We start from the raw sequence: 16,214 nt of genomic DNA on the forward strand, positions 1-16,214 counted from the left end.
GGGGTGACACAAAAAAGGGGGGTGGGGGGGTGTCAAAGGTCACCCCTATTAATTTCCTGACCACCCCCACCCACCCAGCTACTTGGGATTTGTGAAATATTATGTATACAAAAATAAACATGTTTGAGCAATTACATTTTTATCAGAGAACCTCAACAAGTTGACTGCTATTTTAAATGGAAAATAGAAATCAAATTGCAGTTTTTTTTAATAACCTGTTTATGACAAGAGCATAATAAAACTCTTGAAATATTGTTCTGTATTTTCAGTGCCCCCTCCCTCCCTGGCCATCCTTTTATGGCTAATAATCAATCCAGGGACGTGCACTGCAAATTAGCTAAGGCTATAAATGTTATTGTGTAAGTTCATACTTGACAATAAAATTAAATAGGATTAAATGTAACATTCAGGGTTAATAAAATGTTATTGTTCCATTAATCAAATATTTCAGGACATAGAAAATATGCATTCTGTTATGTTTGTTTAGACATTTTTATTTTGTATTTACGAAGCAGCTATTTAGCAGAATTTTGCTTATTTATCAAAACATTTCTAAAACTTTGTCAGTTCCCTTGGTACTGATGTATCCGTCATTCATGCAGTAATGAGGCGCGATGAGACTTTTCTGTAAAAAAAAAAGCTGAGATAAAGAGGTTGCGGAGGGTTTAAACTGTTATGAAGAATGGAGCGAGACAGTTTTTAGTCACTTTTTTACTGTTTGTCTAAAGTTTTAAAAAGTTAGAGATAGAAAATAGTCATCTTATTTGACCCACAAGTTATTACAGGGAAATGTTGGGAAACTACAACTTTGTCTGTAAAGAATGGAAAACCCAAACACCACTTGAGAAAAGTTGTTTCCTGTTCAGCAATGATGACACAAACACGTTTTTGGCAAAATAAGACTCAGCTGTCCATTGGAGTCTAAAGTATAAGGGAGGGACAGTGTTTTGAAGAGGGTAATGCAAACATTTTAGATGGAAAAGTGAGCGTAAAATAAACAAGAGAGTTCARAGCGGCCCTGACGTCTTGCCCCGGGTGTTTTCACCAACGCTTCGATCAGCGTGACGTCCACAGGTGGATCCACACGTGACCCGCAGTGACCTGAGCTTCACGCATGATTGATGGATCATGGCCTCTTATTTTTAATGTACTGTCAACGCTGTAGGAAAAGAAGGGCTTATATTGTCAGAAATGAGCCATGTTGAGACGACGAGTCTTCAAAAGAACGGATTTCTACCTCAACTGTCGCATGTCTCTAAATGAACACCAGTCATTGCATTCCTAAAAGCTTAACAGAGCTATAAATATATTTTTATCTGCGACTAGTTGAAGTGCGGTTGGCATTAATAGATAAGACACTGAAGTTCTTTTAATTTATGGTACAGCTAATAACTATCTAAGACCAGCGAAAACGTCTTAACGTTGTAGCATTTAAACTATGTTTTTGTTGTTTTGCAGTGTGTAAATACAGGTGCATAATGAGCAGAAGTTGCCAAGAATAAGTTACATAAATTTGTCATGTCAAATATGGCAGAACATTTAAACCAGCAGTTTAAAACAGCATGGGTACCAGTTTGTGTTTGAGTTATAACTTATCAGGTTATATTATATTACATGATGATCAGCAGGAAGGCTTAGACACCAACACATAAACACTGTTTCAATGGAAAGTTTCCTCAGGGGAGAGCAGGATGTGCMGTCTGAATGAGGAGGCTGTAGGGGGAGGACACATGTTGGACTCCTCACAGCTGTGAAAGCTGAGACCCACGAGATGACGTGAGAAAGAGACGTGATCATATCGGTGTAGGCCAGAGTTTCAGACCGGCAAGAAGGAACTGAATGAGCCATATTATCCTTCCGCTTCTGTTTTTTTAAAATGTTTTACTCATTTCTAGAGTAATTCTGCTCATCCAGGGGGAGGCCCATATGCGTCTGTGCTTGATGACTCAAATTCTTACAAACTATGTGTAAAAACTTTACCTTTTTTAACGTTTTCTGACAGGATATTGTCCAAACAMCAAATAAATCATTAGATTAAGTCTTAATCTTTAAAAAAAAATCACTGATGATGAAGAAATTAAGAAACTAATAGTTATTTTTTCTACTGAAGTGATTAAAAAAAAGATTAGGTCTTAATCTTTGCCATTAGTGGTTCTAGAGTGGGGTATAAATAAATGRCTAATATGTTTGCAAGTCAGGAAACATCTTTTATAATTATTAGGGCTGTGTATTGGCAAGAATTTGGCGATATGATACATATCATAACAGAGGGGTCACGATACGATATAACCCGATATATTGCGATACTGTAAGCAAGGCAATATATTGCGATTTTTTTTGTCCAAAAATTCTATTACATAAAAACCTCTTACCGAAAAAAAAAAAGAAAAGCTAATGTTTACTTACAATGCTAATGCTACCCTTACTCTCTGGCGCTCAAGAGGTAGAGAAGCCAAATGTCTGGCTCACTGCTGCCAACTAGTGGTCAGAGGCTGAACTACAACATAAAAATGAACGGTTGGCAAGAAGGTTGACATTTTAAACCTTAATTAAAAATCGATACAGGGCTTTAGAATATCGATACAGTAWCGGGAAATGAAATATCGCGATATTTCAGTGTATCGATATTTTCTTACACCCCTAATAATTATGCTGTGGTAAAATGTTGGTGTTTTGTTATTAATCCACATCTATAATAAAATGCCAACTGAACTGACCTTTTTAGCTGCTGTGTTGGCTTTTTGGCCTACATTTTTTTTATATAGATGTTAAGATAAACTGAAACCATGCAAACTATCTTTAGACCATATCTAAAGACTAATTTCAAGGATTAACAGTTTGTTAAAACATTCTCACGCAATGGCAAATATTTTAGAAAAAAATTATTTTTCCTTTTGTTGAGTTTATACGATGATTCATTTCTTTTAGTTTGTTATGGAACTTAAATGAGAGTTTGTTTTTTTAGACAGGAGAAATTAGAACTTGTTTTTTGTAGTTTTTAGATTTTCTCTTGACAACCTCTTTTTGTGGCTAAACTCCAGCTTTTACTTGAATTAAGTGATTCACATCCTCACATTTCAAAGCATTAACGTCACCTCTGGGTCGTCTGGCTTTGCTTTTTATGACTTAGTTTGACTTTTCCCTCTTTGGCTTCAAGAAATTAACTGAACAAATAATTTTCCTGAATGCTAAAGTAGTTTATCTCTTGTAGGAAAGTTTATCATTTTTGTGTGCACGTTTGTTGATCATGAAAGGTGCACTGCTGGTTTTTATTTGTGGTTGATGCGTGCCCTAATTCGGAGAAGACGACTGCTCCACAGTGGGCTACGTGACAGAGAAAATGAATGCCATGGCTGAACGTTTGCCGGTGTCTACATGTCTGCCAGAATCCGTTCGCTCGATTTACTGGTTTTGTTTTATTGATAAGGTCTCACCCTGTCGTCAGTGTTTACTCCCAAAGAGCTGAGAGGCTGTGGTTCGTTCGCTGCTGACAGAAATGTCCCAGTTGCCCGGTTGCAGCCTGCTGCACTCTTCACATGCAAAAAGGAAGATTTACATAAATGATTCCAGGGTGATTTTCTATAATGGGAATAAGAGTGAAGGATGATTTTATGTACTTCTCATTTCTTTTCGGGTAGTTATAAACTTTGTGGGAATTAWTTGCAGGGCCGTGTGACTGTGTGGCTACTGAAAACAATGACTTGTTTTGGAAAAGTAGCTGAAAGCTGCTGCCTTATTAAACACGGCAGGCCTGTAACCTAAGCAGGAGCGCTGAGTGAGGTAGAAGAGGAGGGTTTGTCACCAGTTCCAGTGCTCGGCGTGTAAAATAGAGTTTGGTGGGTGTAACTCTGTTGTTTCTCCTGTGAGGAAGCCGTGCATTATGTTGCTCTTCTTGTTTCTGCGTATCAGGAAGCATAGTAATGTCACCTAATTTTCTTTGTTTCTCATAAACAAGTTAAACAAATTCATTTTCATTACCTGTACGTTAAGAAAAGTTGGATTTCTTTTTTGTTTTTGCATATTCCAGATGTTTGTTGTGCATTTATCCGTGTAGATGAGATGCAGTTTAAACTTTTACTTTTTAAAGTCATCCGCAGCTGGTTTTAAACAATCACATTTCCGTGGGCTTTATAAACAAATACATCTAATCCCTGAAGGGGTTTGGATTTAGATAGACCCTGGTGGCGACATTTCCCAGAGCAGACTGACACGGTTTGACTGTTTACAGYAAAAAGCATCTGGTAGTTTGCCAAATGCTTGTAGTTTTTGTGTTTCAGACAGCCCTGTTTCTTGTTGATGTGCTGATTTGCAGTGAAGACTGCAGCAGACAAAAGAGCCCCTGCATRTCTGCTTATATATACAGTGCTACGAACCTGATGACCCACAAACCTAGAGACCCCACTGGCTGTAAACGTATGAGTGGATCTTTATTTGTTTGTTCATAGAGGACAGGYCTGTAGACACTTCCTCTAAAAACCCACAGAAGTTTTTCTTCGCCGTCTTTCTGCTCTCCTGCCTCGTCGCCTAAACTCTGCCTCAAACTAAAACTGTTCAGACTCACAGAGGCTACTTCGGTCACATATAAACGTAGCTGTGGGCGCTCAGGTAAAATCTCTGAAGAGCGCACGTAATCCTTTCGAAGTAGTTTCTCACCGATGTCTTTTAATGAAACCCGGTGGGGTTTGTTCTTGTTTATCTCCTGCTTTTATTTGAAAGTTTTATGAAAATTCCAGACATCCCCCCCTGAAGGTTTTTAAAAAGTCACTCTGTGGAAAAAAGAAAAAGAAAGTTCTGGAGAGACTTTGTACCTTGGTAGAAAACAATGCCTTAATATGGATACATTTGCTATATTTGCATTTATTTTGAAGGTAAAAGCTGACACTCAGGCTTTTATCGTAAATCAAATGACCATCTTTGCTTTGSTGCAGAAACGGTTGATTTTTCATGTGATAAAACCATTAGAATAACTTAAAGTCATATCAAGATAATATCATCTTCTTCAAAATCCAGTCCATAAAAGGAGGGGTAGAATGATGCCTCAAACATCCTGCTGTTTGGCTACAAGATGTCACATAGTCAGGTTTAATAAATTTAGATTCCTGGTGAGGAATTTGACATCAGCAGCTTGAAGTTATGAGCTCTGTGTCCCAGGTTGGTGCTGGTGTAAATAACTCGTGGTTCACAGAGTGATGCTGTATCATTGTCTAAAGGCCAGGTTTTGCATGATTATGTCACAAAAAATATCTGAAATAGCTTCACATTCACATAAAGAATAAACAAGCAGCATCATTTCATCATTAAATACAGAAAGGATCCTCTTAGACACTGTTTAGTTTKACTTTTCCCAGTAATTTCTTGTATTTAACATGTCTTGTTGCACTACAGTGTATTTATATTCTAGCATCATGACTAATCTGTGGTTGGAAACTGGTGCCTCATTTAAAAAGAAATCCACAAATGGACCACACAAATAGAGGATCCTTCTTTGTGCTGAACTCAATCCTAAGTTGTAAAGTTTTTTTTTTGAAAATATTCAGGTCTTTGGTTCAAATAAAAAGGCATCATGTGACATCCAGTCYTGTTTTGGTCAGATTTGATGTCAAAATATAAGGAAGCTGTCAGATCTAAATCATAAACCCAAGTAAACATTTCCTACTCAGACAAGGTGACTGATTGTGAGATAGGAGATGAAAATTGATAATTAATGCCTGCACAGCTTGCAAGGCTCTGCACTCTTGAGATAACAAATATAAACAAAAATATAGTCTATTTGTGTTAGTTCTTTAGGCTGTAGTTGTGAGAGATTTTTTTTAAAGAGACCGTACTGTTTGAGTTAGAATTAAAAAAAAAGACAAGGTTGACTAAGGATACTACTTCCTTGTGGGAAGGAAATAGTCCAGTCACATACCACACAGTGGTTTATTAYCTTCTTGGTATGAAGAAAATCTCTCTTAATCTAATGGGCTCYACGCTGGGCTCAACAGTGAAATGAGTTCTGTATTAACAGAACAACATCAGCGGTTCTCGGTTTAACTGGACCGTTTTCAACAGACAGTTCTGAGGTGCTCAGACGTTTTGTATTTGAGCCAAAGCTGCAGCAGCAACACAAGGTCAGAGTCAATTTAAAAACAACAATAACTGGTCAAATATGCCTCTTRTCCAAACAATATTTAGATATAAAAACTAGGGCTGCACGATATTAGGAAAACCTGCRATAAYAGTGCTTAATAGTGCRATAAYAATRTGACTTTGGATAAATGAACAAATACGTAAGTAGTGTTAATGTCTTTTTGTTCTGAGTTCAGAACAAAAAAAAACTAACCATTTAAAAAATGAAGCGATCCATCCAATTGGTCAAATACGTGAAGGGCTCCATTTGATTGGTGAAACTCTTCAAGCTTGAGTGACACAAATCATAAATACAAATTTTTAAGCCAACTATTTATTACAGTTTATGCATATTTTTTGCAATATGCCCATTGCACTGGATGTATCACAGTGACGATAAATTTCCGATGTATTGTGTAGCCCTGATAAAAAACAATGAATTTGAACTTAGCACACGCACGCTTGAGTTGAAAGCCAAAATGTTTAAATAAGGGTTGACCCAGTTGTTCGACAAGTGCCTGGAATCAGATAATTTTCAATCTAACCAGTTTGACCTGGGACTTTCATTCTAATTTTATGTTTTYAACCTTTCCAAAGGTCAGTGACCTATTGCGCGGATGCTAATTTGTGCTAGCATTAGCACATCTTTGGTGTGGAGTTTATTACTGGGTGAGGATGACTTAAAGGGCCGTGTTTACCATACAAGTTGTTTTTAAAACACTGAGATTTTTTTCTCAATGTTTGTCTTTACATCTATAATCCGTTAGTGAAATGATAGGCGTGAGAGTTTTTACCTAAATTAATCTAATCACAAAACCAGTAAGATGATGCTTCTGTAAACCTTATACTTTCCACTCATGGCAGCTCTTAGACAAATGAACGTGTTCTCTGCTGACTTAATCTGGTCTCTTCGTTAACACAACCTCTGCTTTGTGTTCTTTTTGCAGCAACTAACATTGCCGTTGATGATGAGCGTTGGCACAGCTGTGATTGGATCCCTGCAGTTCGGATACAACTCGGGTGTCATTAATGCTCCCCAAAAGGTGAGTTGGATGCTCAGTTTAAGAAAATGCGGTGTTCTTTAAAAAGTTTAAATATTTGTAAAAGAGGGAATAAATCTGCTAGTTTCAGAGCTGGCTGTTCACTCTTTTGCTTGATCAGGACAGAGACATGAGAAGGTTTGGGTTAAGGAAGAAGATAAAAATAGTTCTTTCTGTCCTCTTTAGTCCAAGGACGTTTGTTCTTACAGACTATGCAAAAGACAGCGTCTATGCCCAAAGATGGTTGTCTGCTGGGTGCTGGGAAATGGCAATGAGATTTAGCAAAAAAAAAGAAAAGAAAAAGAATTTGTAAGAGGTAGACAGTCACCTRTCCCCATAACCACAGAAGATCATGAAAATGATGTTTTTATGCCCAAAGAGGAATTTGTCTGCTTTAGGTTTTATTAACAGACAACTACAGGGATAAAAAACTAATATTCTCAAGGAATTTCTATATTTAATGTTTTTTTTACTCACTTTGCGTTGGTCCAAACACACCTTGTGGCGAAACAGATGCCTCTCAAAATCTGGCAGATGTTTCAGAGGTTTTTATTTTAACCKTTTTTATTATTTGCAGGGACCTTTGTGTGTTGAACAGTTACAATGATCGCCTGTTTGTTCCAAGGACAACCAGTGCCCACAATCCCCAAACTGTTAAATTGGTTTTGACTTAAAATTAGAGCAACTTTTAGCATCTGCTTTTAATAAAAAAAAAAAGTAGGAATGTAATTTAAAATGTTAAAATCAGCTCTTTAAAGCGTGTATTTTCCAAAGGTTTTCACAAACAGTATCTGTCAACTGAAACAATCGCCTCAGGTCTGGCAAGCATGTGCACCTGATTCTGATGGTTTAACGTAAAACAAAAGGAAACTTTTATGTTTTATTTATTTCAAAAAATATTTATTTCATAAAAAAAACTTAAAAAAACCACACACATAGAAGACCTTTTCCAAAGATGTATTTAAGAATAATTACTGTCTTTTCTCAGCAATACATTTAAAAACCAGCATAAACAAGTATCTCATGGTGATATAGAACTAAATAAAAATGTAATTTTTTAAATGATGGGTTAATAATTGGCATCGATTTGGGCTCACCCTGCTGTAAAGACAGTACATATTCTTCTGTACACTTTAAAGTCAGACATTGCGTTCTTTCTAAGGTTGTTAAGWCTATATTTTACTTACTGGGCCAGTATAAACCTGCCTTCTTGACTACGTGACAAGCCCAGATCTGAGCAATGCTGTAAGTTCTCACAAAGGAATCGTTTTCCAGAATTCTTGAAGCATGAATACAAAAGACCTCCTTAACTATACAACCAAACTAATGTAGCGGCTGCAGTTTAGATTATCACCAGAACTTCTTTTTCCTCAGTTCCTGTTTGTGATAAAGGCAGCAGTGATGCTGCTGCCGGTGATACAGGCCTTGTACTGTGTCCCCGATTAGATACACTCCTCTGACGGCCTTGTTCTGATCTTCCTGTCCTCACCTCCTCCTGTTGCATCTGCGGCTGGTCGGCTTCTCAAAATACGCTTCAGGATATCATCTGATAAGTGTTCAGACTTCTATTGTCTGGATAAATCTGGAGTCTGTGAAAATGAAAACGGGAACCAATAAGACAAATTTTAGCAACTGTTCAATATAACGTGGAAGTTTAGTTTCACGTGGYGCGTTTAAAGAAATCTTCAGGAGTCACCCGACAGCTTTAACAACCAGCAGGAAACACGAATCGGCAACATTTTCTGACTTCAAAGCCGTGTTGTGTTCAGAGAAAACACTSAGCAAATGTGGGTGGGCTGCGTTATACTTTGAGCTCTAAAACTTGAAGTTTGAAAAAAATAAAGAAAAGAACATTAATTTTTCTGCACTGAAAATCAGTAATCAAATTTTACYACATATATTACATGGTTGGGAGATTCGGGTATACACAGAGAAATGTTTAACTAATAAATTTCAGCCAAACATACATACTTTAGATAAATAAAAGGAAACATTAGTAATAGAAGATTTGTTTAGGAATAAGCGTGAGCTCCTTATTACAGCACAGAGTCCTGAGCTGAACTGAATGTCTCATGACTGCTCATTATCAAAGTCAGAAATGTGTTCCTCTAAATAAAGCCTGCGTTAAAGGGTAGATGCTACAGGATGAAGGTCACAGGGACGGAGCCGTGCATGATAGCGTACTTGTGATATCGTGAAGTGAAGTCTTGTGAGTGTAAGCTGATAGTGAATATGACCCAGGCTCACAGTGTCAGAGCGTTACTCTACGTGTGCCCCCCTCCATCAAAGGAAAAGCCCTTGACAAGTGATAGGCAGTCACGCTATTTAACAGCTTCATCGGGACACAGCTGAGGTTTTTATTCCCGTTCCCCACCACGGAGCTCCGGTACATAACGATCTCTGGCACGAGCTTCAGCGCCGGGAGTTATAAAACACAGAGCCACACGTGACACAACTGTTGCAAACATGAGGGCTGGGGTTCTGTGAGGTAACTGACTGCGCCACGACCTGTCTGGGTCTTATGAGAGGTGTGACTGTGACGCTTACTAAACAGACGCAGGCGTTCGCTGCGTGAGTGACGCTGTGATGTSATGTAGTAGCGTGGGGGAGGGGGGTGGAAACTTGACACGTTACTGGTAAACTTCCTTGTTTGATCAGGAAGTTACAGTGATCTTGGAGACAGTGCTGCCATCAGCTGGTTACTCAGCTATTGTGTGCAACTGAGAAAAAGAAAAATAAAAGGCACACAATCAGATTCTGAAGCCCCTCTGATGATTATATTACGGTTAAAATAATGATTTTTTTGTTTCCGTTTGTTGCTCTGATTATATTCGAAGATCCATTGATAATTATGTGCACTTGTACAGCAGAACCAAACGTGTCTTTTTCTTCTGRCAGGTTATTGAGAGTTTCATCAATGAGACGTGGTTTGACCGTTACCAGGAGCAAGTCACCAAAAGCTCACTCACAGCTATCTGGTCCATCGCTGTCTCCATCTTCTCCGTGGGCGGTATCTTTGGCTCGTTCTCTGTTGGACTCTTCGTCAATCGCTTGGGAAGGTAAAAACGATAAATAAAATGTTTTTAGAATAAAATAGCTCGCTTGTATGGAGGACCGAAACTGACATAATTAGAAATAAAAGCGGAAATATGGAAATGAACCAATGAATAAATTAATACACCTAAAATGCACCAATTAAATTTAAAAAGGAGAACTTTACCTCGTGTTTTATAATTTAATTGACTTTCATATTTACTTTTCCAGCTTAGTTCCAATAAATTATATATTTTAGAGCATAATTTTTATTTTACTGTAAAAATGTATGCATTTGTGTCTCTTAAATGATTATATATATTTTTTTTCTTCATAAGTCTTTTTATTTCTATGTGTTTCTTTTACATTTCTCTGTCTCCTGTATTTACATGTCCTTACGCATTTCTGCCTCGTTATGCAAATAAGGTGGGCGGTCCTTCTTGGGTCAGCTCCTTTCCTATTGGTCWACAGACAGGAAGGAGCAGGATCCATGTGCAGATCCACTGTACATGCTTGTGCTGCATCAGTTTAGCTTAAAGCTTACAGTTTAGTTTAAAACAAAAACACAGGTAAGTGTTTTCCTCCTTGCCTCTATAATACATAATTTATTGGAACTAAGCTGGAAAAATAAATATGAACGTCAATTAAATTATGTTTATAATTATGTCGGTTTCGGTCCTCCATATATTGGTCCGGTTATATTTTATAAACATGTTGAAATAAAGATTTTTTTGTCCATACTTTTTGTAAATCTAARTTTATCCTTATTTTTGACGTCTTCAGGAGGAACTCCATGCTGGCAGCCAATGTTCTGGCCTTTATCGCAGCTGCTTTGATGGGTTTTTCAAAGATGGCTAGTTCCTGGGAAATGCTAATCGCTGGTCGTTTTGTGGTCGGCCTCTTTTCYGGGCTGTCCACGGGTTTTGTGCCCATGTACGTGGGTGAGGTCTCCCCGACGTCCATGCGAGGTGCCCTGGGCACGCTGCACCAACTGGGCATCGTCGTTGGCATCCTCATCGCACAGGTTTGTCATCGCCATTGGATTTAGCAACTTGGTGATTCTCCTGTGCAGCTGGTTCATCGTGTCTGTCAACTACCTTACAGGTGTTTGGACTGGACATGATCATGGGAAATGAAAACCTATGGCCGTTTCTCTTGGGCTTCACCTTCATCCCTGCTGTGATTCAGTGCGTCCTGCTGCCTCTCTGCCCAGAGAGTCCCCGTTTCCTGCTAATCAACAAAAATGAGGAGAATAAAGCCAAAACAAGTAGGTTAAGAAAAGTTACCACAAACTAAAACAGTTTCTTTAGCAAATGGCACTTTCTGATACATTTTTTTTTTTCTATTTTAGTTCTGAAGAAGCTCCGAGGCAACACCGATGTGAGCGCCGACATGCAGGAGATGAAGGAGGAGAGTCGGCAGATGATGAGGGAGAAAAAAGTCACGATTCTGGAGCTTTTCCGTTCGCCTCTGTACCGCCARCCCCTCCTCATCGCCGTCATGCTGCAGCTCTCCCAGCAGCTGTCTGGGATCAACGCTGTGAGTTTAAACGCTCACAGAATAAAATGTTGTTTTCTGATGACTGTCTRAAAAGGAAAATAGCCTAGCAAGACATCCTGAGTGTGTGTTTTTGTTTTACTGTCCAGGTGTTTTACTTCTCCACACGTATCTTTGAGAAAGCCGGAGTGGAGCAGCCGGTCTACGCCACCATTGGAACTGGAGTCGTAAACACAGCATTCACTGTTGTTTCTGTAAGTACAGCATGGACCTCACTGATCATTACAATGAAAATATACAGTAAATGTATTTTTAACTTTACGGCTCAAACTGTAAATATAAATCACCCCAATGCATAGGTATGTTTTATTCAATTAAAGGGGACATATCATGTCTAAAGTCCATTTTTTGTTATATACATGGAGTTTCTAGGCGTTTAGAAAAGTTTAATTCAGTCTATTCCAGTGCTGCAAAGATATGTTTATATTCTGTTTGGGTCATATTTATTACAGTTTTCACTATTTTATATGAGGTTTTTTTTTAACTTGTTTTGATTTTAAAGGGGACCTATTATTGACAATTCACTTTTTAAAGGTTGTTTTTACTCAACTTTGGGTATGTACTTCTTAAAAAACAGTCCTAGGACCAAATAAAATGCACCCAGGGGCATATTTACTGTAAGTAAATGTATTTTTAATGTATATTAACGACAAGTTTTATACTTGCGTCATTTGGTGATGTCACAAGCCGTACGACAACCCACCGGAACCTGCGTTCAGCCCCTTACCTAGCAACCCCCGGGTGAAGCTCCTCCTCCTCAGTATAAAAAGCCGTCATGGTTGTTGTGCAATGCGCAGCTCATTTCACAACAGGCCTCCAATAGGGCAATGGGTAGAGTGGGAGACCAGGGAGTGGGAGACCAGGGTTTGAGACCAGCATGGTCACTATTTAATTATTTATTTTCATTCATTATGAACACATTTTCTCATGTACCTCTATTGTTTAGCTTATTAAAGCCTTGTTTGTTCGAGTTTCTGAGGTATTTTGAGCACTGCTGCTCCCTGCTCTGGTAACAGCATGCAGAGTGAGCGCAGAGCAGAGGAGGGAGAGAAAAAAAAAGATGCTGCGACCACGACTCTGCCTCTATGGTTGTACAACGGAGCTTCTGTTATTATTAGCCATGCTAACGTAAATGCTGGCTTTGGAGGGCGGAGTTAATGTCAACAGGTTTTTGGAGGGCGTTACCAACAGAGCTCATTAACATAAACAGCTCTTCTGAACRGAAGTCAGAGCAGGCAGAACTAGAAAATGGGAAATTTTATTATCTGAGAATTATTTTGTGCATTAAATTGAATGAACATGGTCTGGATAGCCCACAGACATACCATAAACATGTCTAGGACCCATAATTGGTCTCCTTTAAGGAACAGCATCAAAACGAGTCAATCTGAGAAACACCCCAGAAAAGAGGGTCTTGTGGGGTCACAATAAGGAAGAATTCAGCATTAAATTCCACTTTATAAAGACCCCCAACTGAATGATTTAAATGTCAAAAAGAAGGGTTTAAAAGCATGACCCAGCACTAACTTTAATATTCAGGTCCCCTCATTCTAAAGCACTAACACTCTTAAAAATTTGGCAAAAGCTAATTCTAAAGCACTAAAATCCCAGCTGAGCCAATATTATCAGTGAGCAGAATATTGTTAATATTTCATCTGTGTTTTATAAAGTTGGGGTCGGGACCTCTTTGTGGGTCACAAAACATCAAGTGAGGGTCCCCAGATGATTTCCAGACATCAATTTAAATGCAAAAAAAAAATGCTAATGGAATATTTTCATCACGATTATCGCATCATAGTTAATAGGTTTGTTTATAGTTATTATTGCCATRTTTAACAGAGTTTTTAGCAAAGTTTGCTACGTAAGCAAGTAATATCTGGGGTCATGAGTGTCTGCAACTGTTATTTTGTGGGTCGGAAGCAAAAAAGTTTGAAAACCACTGATCTACTGGATAAGTGACGTGTGAACAACACGTCTGGCAGCTTTCACCCTCAGCTGCAGACAATAATGTTGATCAATAATATTTAAAGAACTCAATTAGTGCTTATAAATTTAGCCAATAAATTAAACAAGCGCTAATCCACTAATGAATTAAGAAATCAGCAAATGCCCTAAAGCACTAATCATGACATTATTTCCCCTATTAGTGCTTTAGGGGAACTGTGCCCACCACTGTTAAAATGTAACAATCTAGTGTCATTTTTACTCATATCAGTTATTTATCTTGTGTTTTTGTAGCTGTTTGTCGTCGAACGTGCAGGACGCAGGTCTTTGCACCTCCTCGGCCTGCTGGGAATGGCGGGAGCTGCCGTCCTCTTGACTATTGCTTTGGCCCTGCTGGTAGGTGCAACTTTACAGACACATTCCAAGCTCCATGCTGGATCTCCTAGACCCAGTTTTCCATCTTCTGTGTTGTCCTGTCTCCCTGCAGGAGCAGCTGAAGTGGATGTCCTACCTGAGCATCGTGGCCATTTTTGGCTTTGTTGCGTTCTTTGAGATCGGACCGGGTCCCATCCCCTGGTTCATCGTGGCTGAGCTGTTCTCGCAGGGTCCCAGGCCTGCGGCCATGGCTGTGGCTGGTTTCTCCAACTGGACCGCTAACTTCATAGTGGGAATGTGCTTCCAGTATGTCGAGGTGAGTGGAGGACAACAGGAGCTGGATTCGTGTTAGCTGTTTGATTAAAAAAATGAGATCAAATTGAGCCCTGCACTTATTTTTGTCCATGTTTTCACAGGAGCTCTGCGGTGCCTATGTGTTTGTCATCTTCATTGTGCTGCTGCTCATATTCTTCGTCTTCACCTACTTCAAAGTGCCAGAGACCAAAGGCCGGACCTTTGATGATATCGCTGCCGGCTTCCGCCAGACGGCCGTTACGGGAGCAGAAAAACACTCGCCGGAGGAGCTCAACAGCCTGGGGGCCGATTCTCAGCTCTGATAGACTGTCAGGAAACTTCCTGACAAACTGTTTTTAGGCTGAGGGGGAACTGGACAGGTTTGCTAYGTAGAAGCTGACAGATTCACTGGTAGAACAATTTTCAGTCTGTCGCCACATTTCAGGCGTCATCATCGTGACGCCTCCTGCTGCTTCTCTCTTTTACATGCAGAAGTGCTGAAAGGAGGCGAAGATGGAGAGGGTTTTTAATATTTAAAAATACGTTTTTTTTACAAGGGATCCCTGATTGTAACACTAGACATTGATTAACGTTTACTYCAACAAAGTAAACGTTAATSARTGTCTAGTGTTACAAGTAATCGTGGATCCTTTTAAATAAGGTTTTAACTGCTTCAATAACAATCCACCAGCTTTTTTTCTACAAGTAGTTTACTAATAGATGCTTATGCTCCGTTTGTTTTGTGCTGTTACTGTAGAGGGAGTTTGTCGTTACCTGTTTAAAGATGCTGCAGCTGTCAAAATAAGTTCACTGTGCAGAAATACCTGATTTTACTGATCATACTGTAACGAGGTGTCACTTTAGCACTGTCGATGCTCTACCGTGTTTGTCCACCAGGTGGAGCTCTTCCTGTAGAAATGGTGGTTTGGAGCGTTCAGGAGAATCAGAGAAGTTWGTTTTAAGGTTCTGAGTGAAGTTTTTCACTTATTTTACACCTTTAACTTTTTTTTAAACGCTTCATTGCTGAAACATTTATTTTTATAAGAATATATTTGGTAACCTTATCAAAATAGTCAGTAGAAAAATATAATTCTTGTATTTTTATACAATTTTTTTTTTAAATTTGTTAACCAGAGTAAACATATCCATCGAGGTCAACACCTTCATCAGCTGCCATTAAACCCCCAAAAAACATCATACTCGGAAATTTTTTTTAAAAAGTTGCTCATTTGTGAGTTTAGGTGTCCATCTGAAGCGGACCAAAATAAACAAAAATCTTTGTTATCCTAAAAGTGCCGTCAGTCTCAGTCGTAGCTTTTGCGGCTAATTWTATCCAAACAGACGCTTGTTTTGTGGCACAAGTGTTTTGCTTCCAGTGTGCAGAGCATCTATACTCTGTATAGAAGCAGATGTCACTGCACAAGTCGCTGTCTATCACTGCTGTATCTCATCTCGTCACTCGTGTCTTCTGTTTAAAGTTCATCGTTTGAGGAAAGTTCCCTTTTTTAGCAGCACTTTATTGTTCCCAGAGTCGGATGCTGAAGTTGAATATGTTGTGATTTTTTTTACTCCCAGTGTGCAAACTTAGTCACTACAGTGAGACTGAAGTACTGCTGATGGAATATTTAATGTTTATTTTTAAAGATAGAAAGGTCTGGAGTTGTGCTCTTGTTTATATCTGTTCTAGTTTGTACACAAAGTGCACACTGACATATATTGATATTGTAATATTCTGAGTCAGATATAAGCGTGATTTTTTTTCTAATACCAGTTGCAAAAACCTTTTAAATCATTCCAGGATTGCTCCTCCGTTAAATGTATATAATAGATGTTTTAAAGTGCAGGATTTTGTTGTTTGCAGAC

The 16,214-nt window shown here is 38.7% G+C and overlaps 1 protein-coding gene across 1 annotated transcript in view; it reads left to right on the top strand.

Moving 5' to 3' along the window:
• The window catches only part of slc2a1b (solute carrier family 2 member 1b), a gene marked incomplete in the record, with an annotated part of 18,500 nt that overhangs the window by 1,384 nt on the left and 902 nt on the right, over positions 1 to 16,214 (top strand). The window contains 9 exon segments of the mRNA XM_014009543.1: positions 7,056 to 7,151; positions 10,047 to 10,207; positions 10,965 to 11,205; positions 11,286 to 11,448; positions 11,533 to 11,720; positions 11,828 to 11,932; positions 13,977 to 14,078; positions 14,170 to 14,373; positions 14,474 to 16,214. Of these exon segments, the coding sequence (XP_013864997.1) occupies positions 7,056 to 7,151; positions 10,047 to 10,207; positions 10,965 to 11,205; positions 11,286 to 11,448; positions 11,533 to 11,720; positions 11,828 to 11,932; positions 13,977 to 14,078; positions 14,170 to 14,373; positions 14,474 to 14,674 (1,461 nt within the window).

The sequence above is a fragment of the Austrofundulus limnaeus genome, unplaced genomic scaffold, assembly GCF_001266775.1.
Source record: "Austrofundulus limnaeus strain Quisiro unplaced genomic scaffold, Austrofundulus_limnaeus-1.0 Scaffold59, whole genome shotgun sequence".
Taxonomy (NCBI): domain Eukaryota; kingdom Metazoa; phylum Chordata; class Actinopteri; order Cyprinodontiformes; family Rivulidae; genus Austrofundulus; species Austrofundulus limnaeus.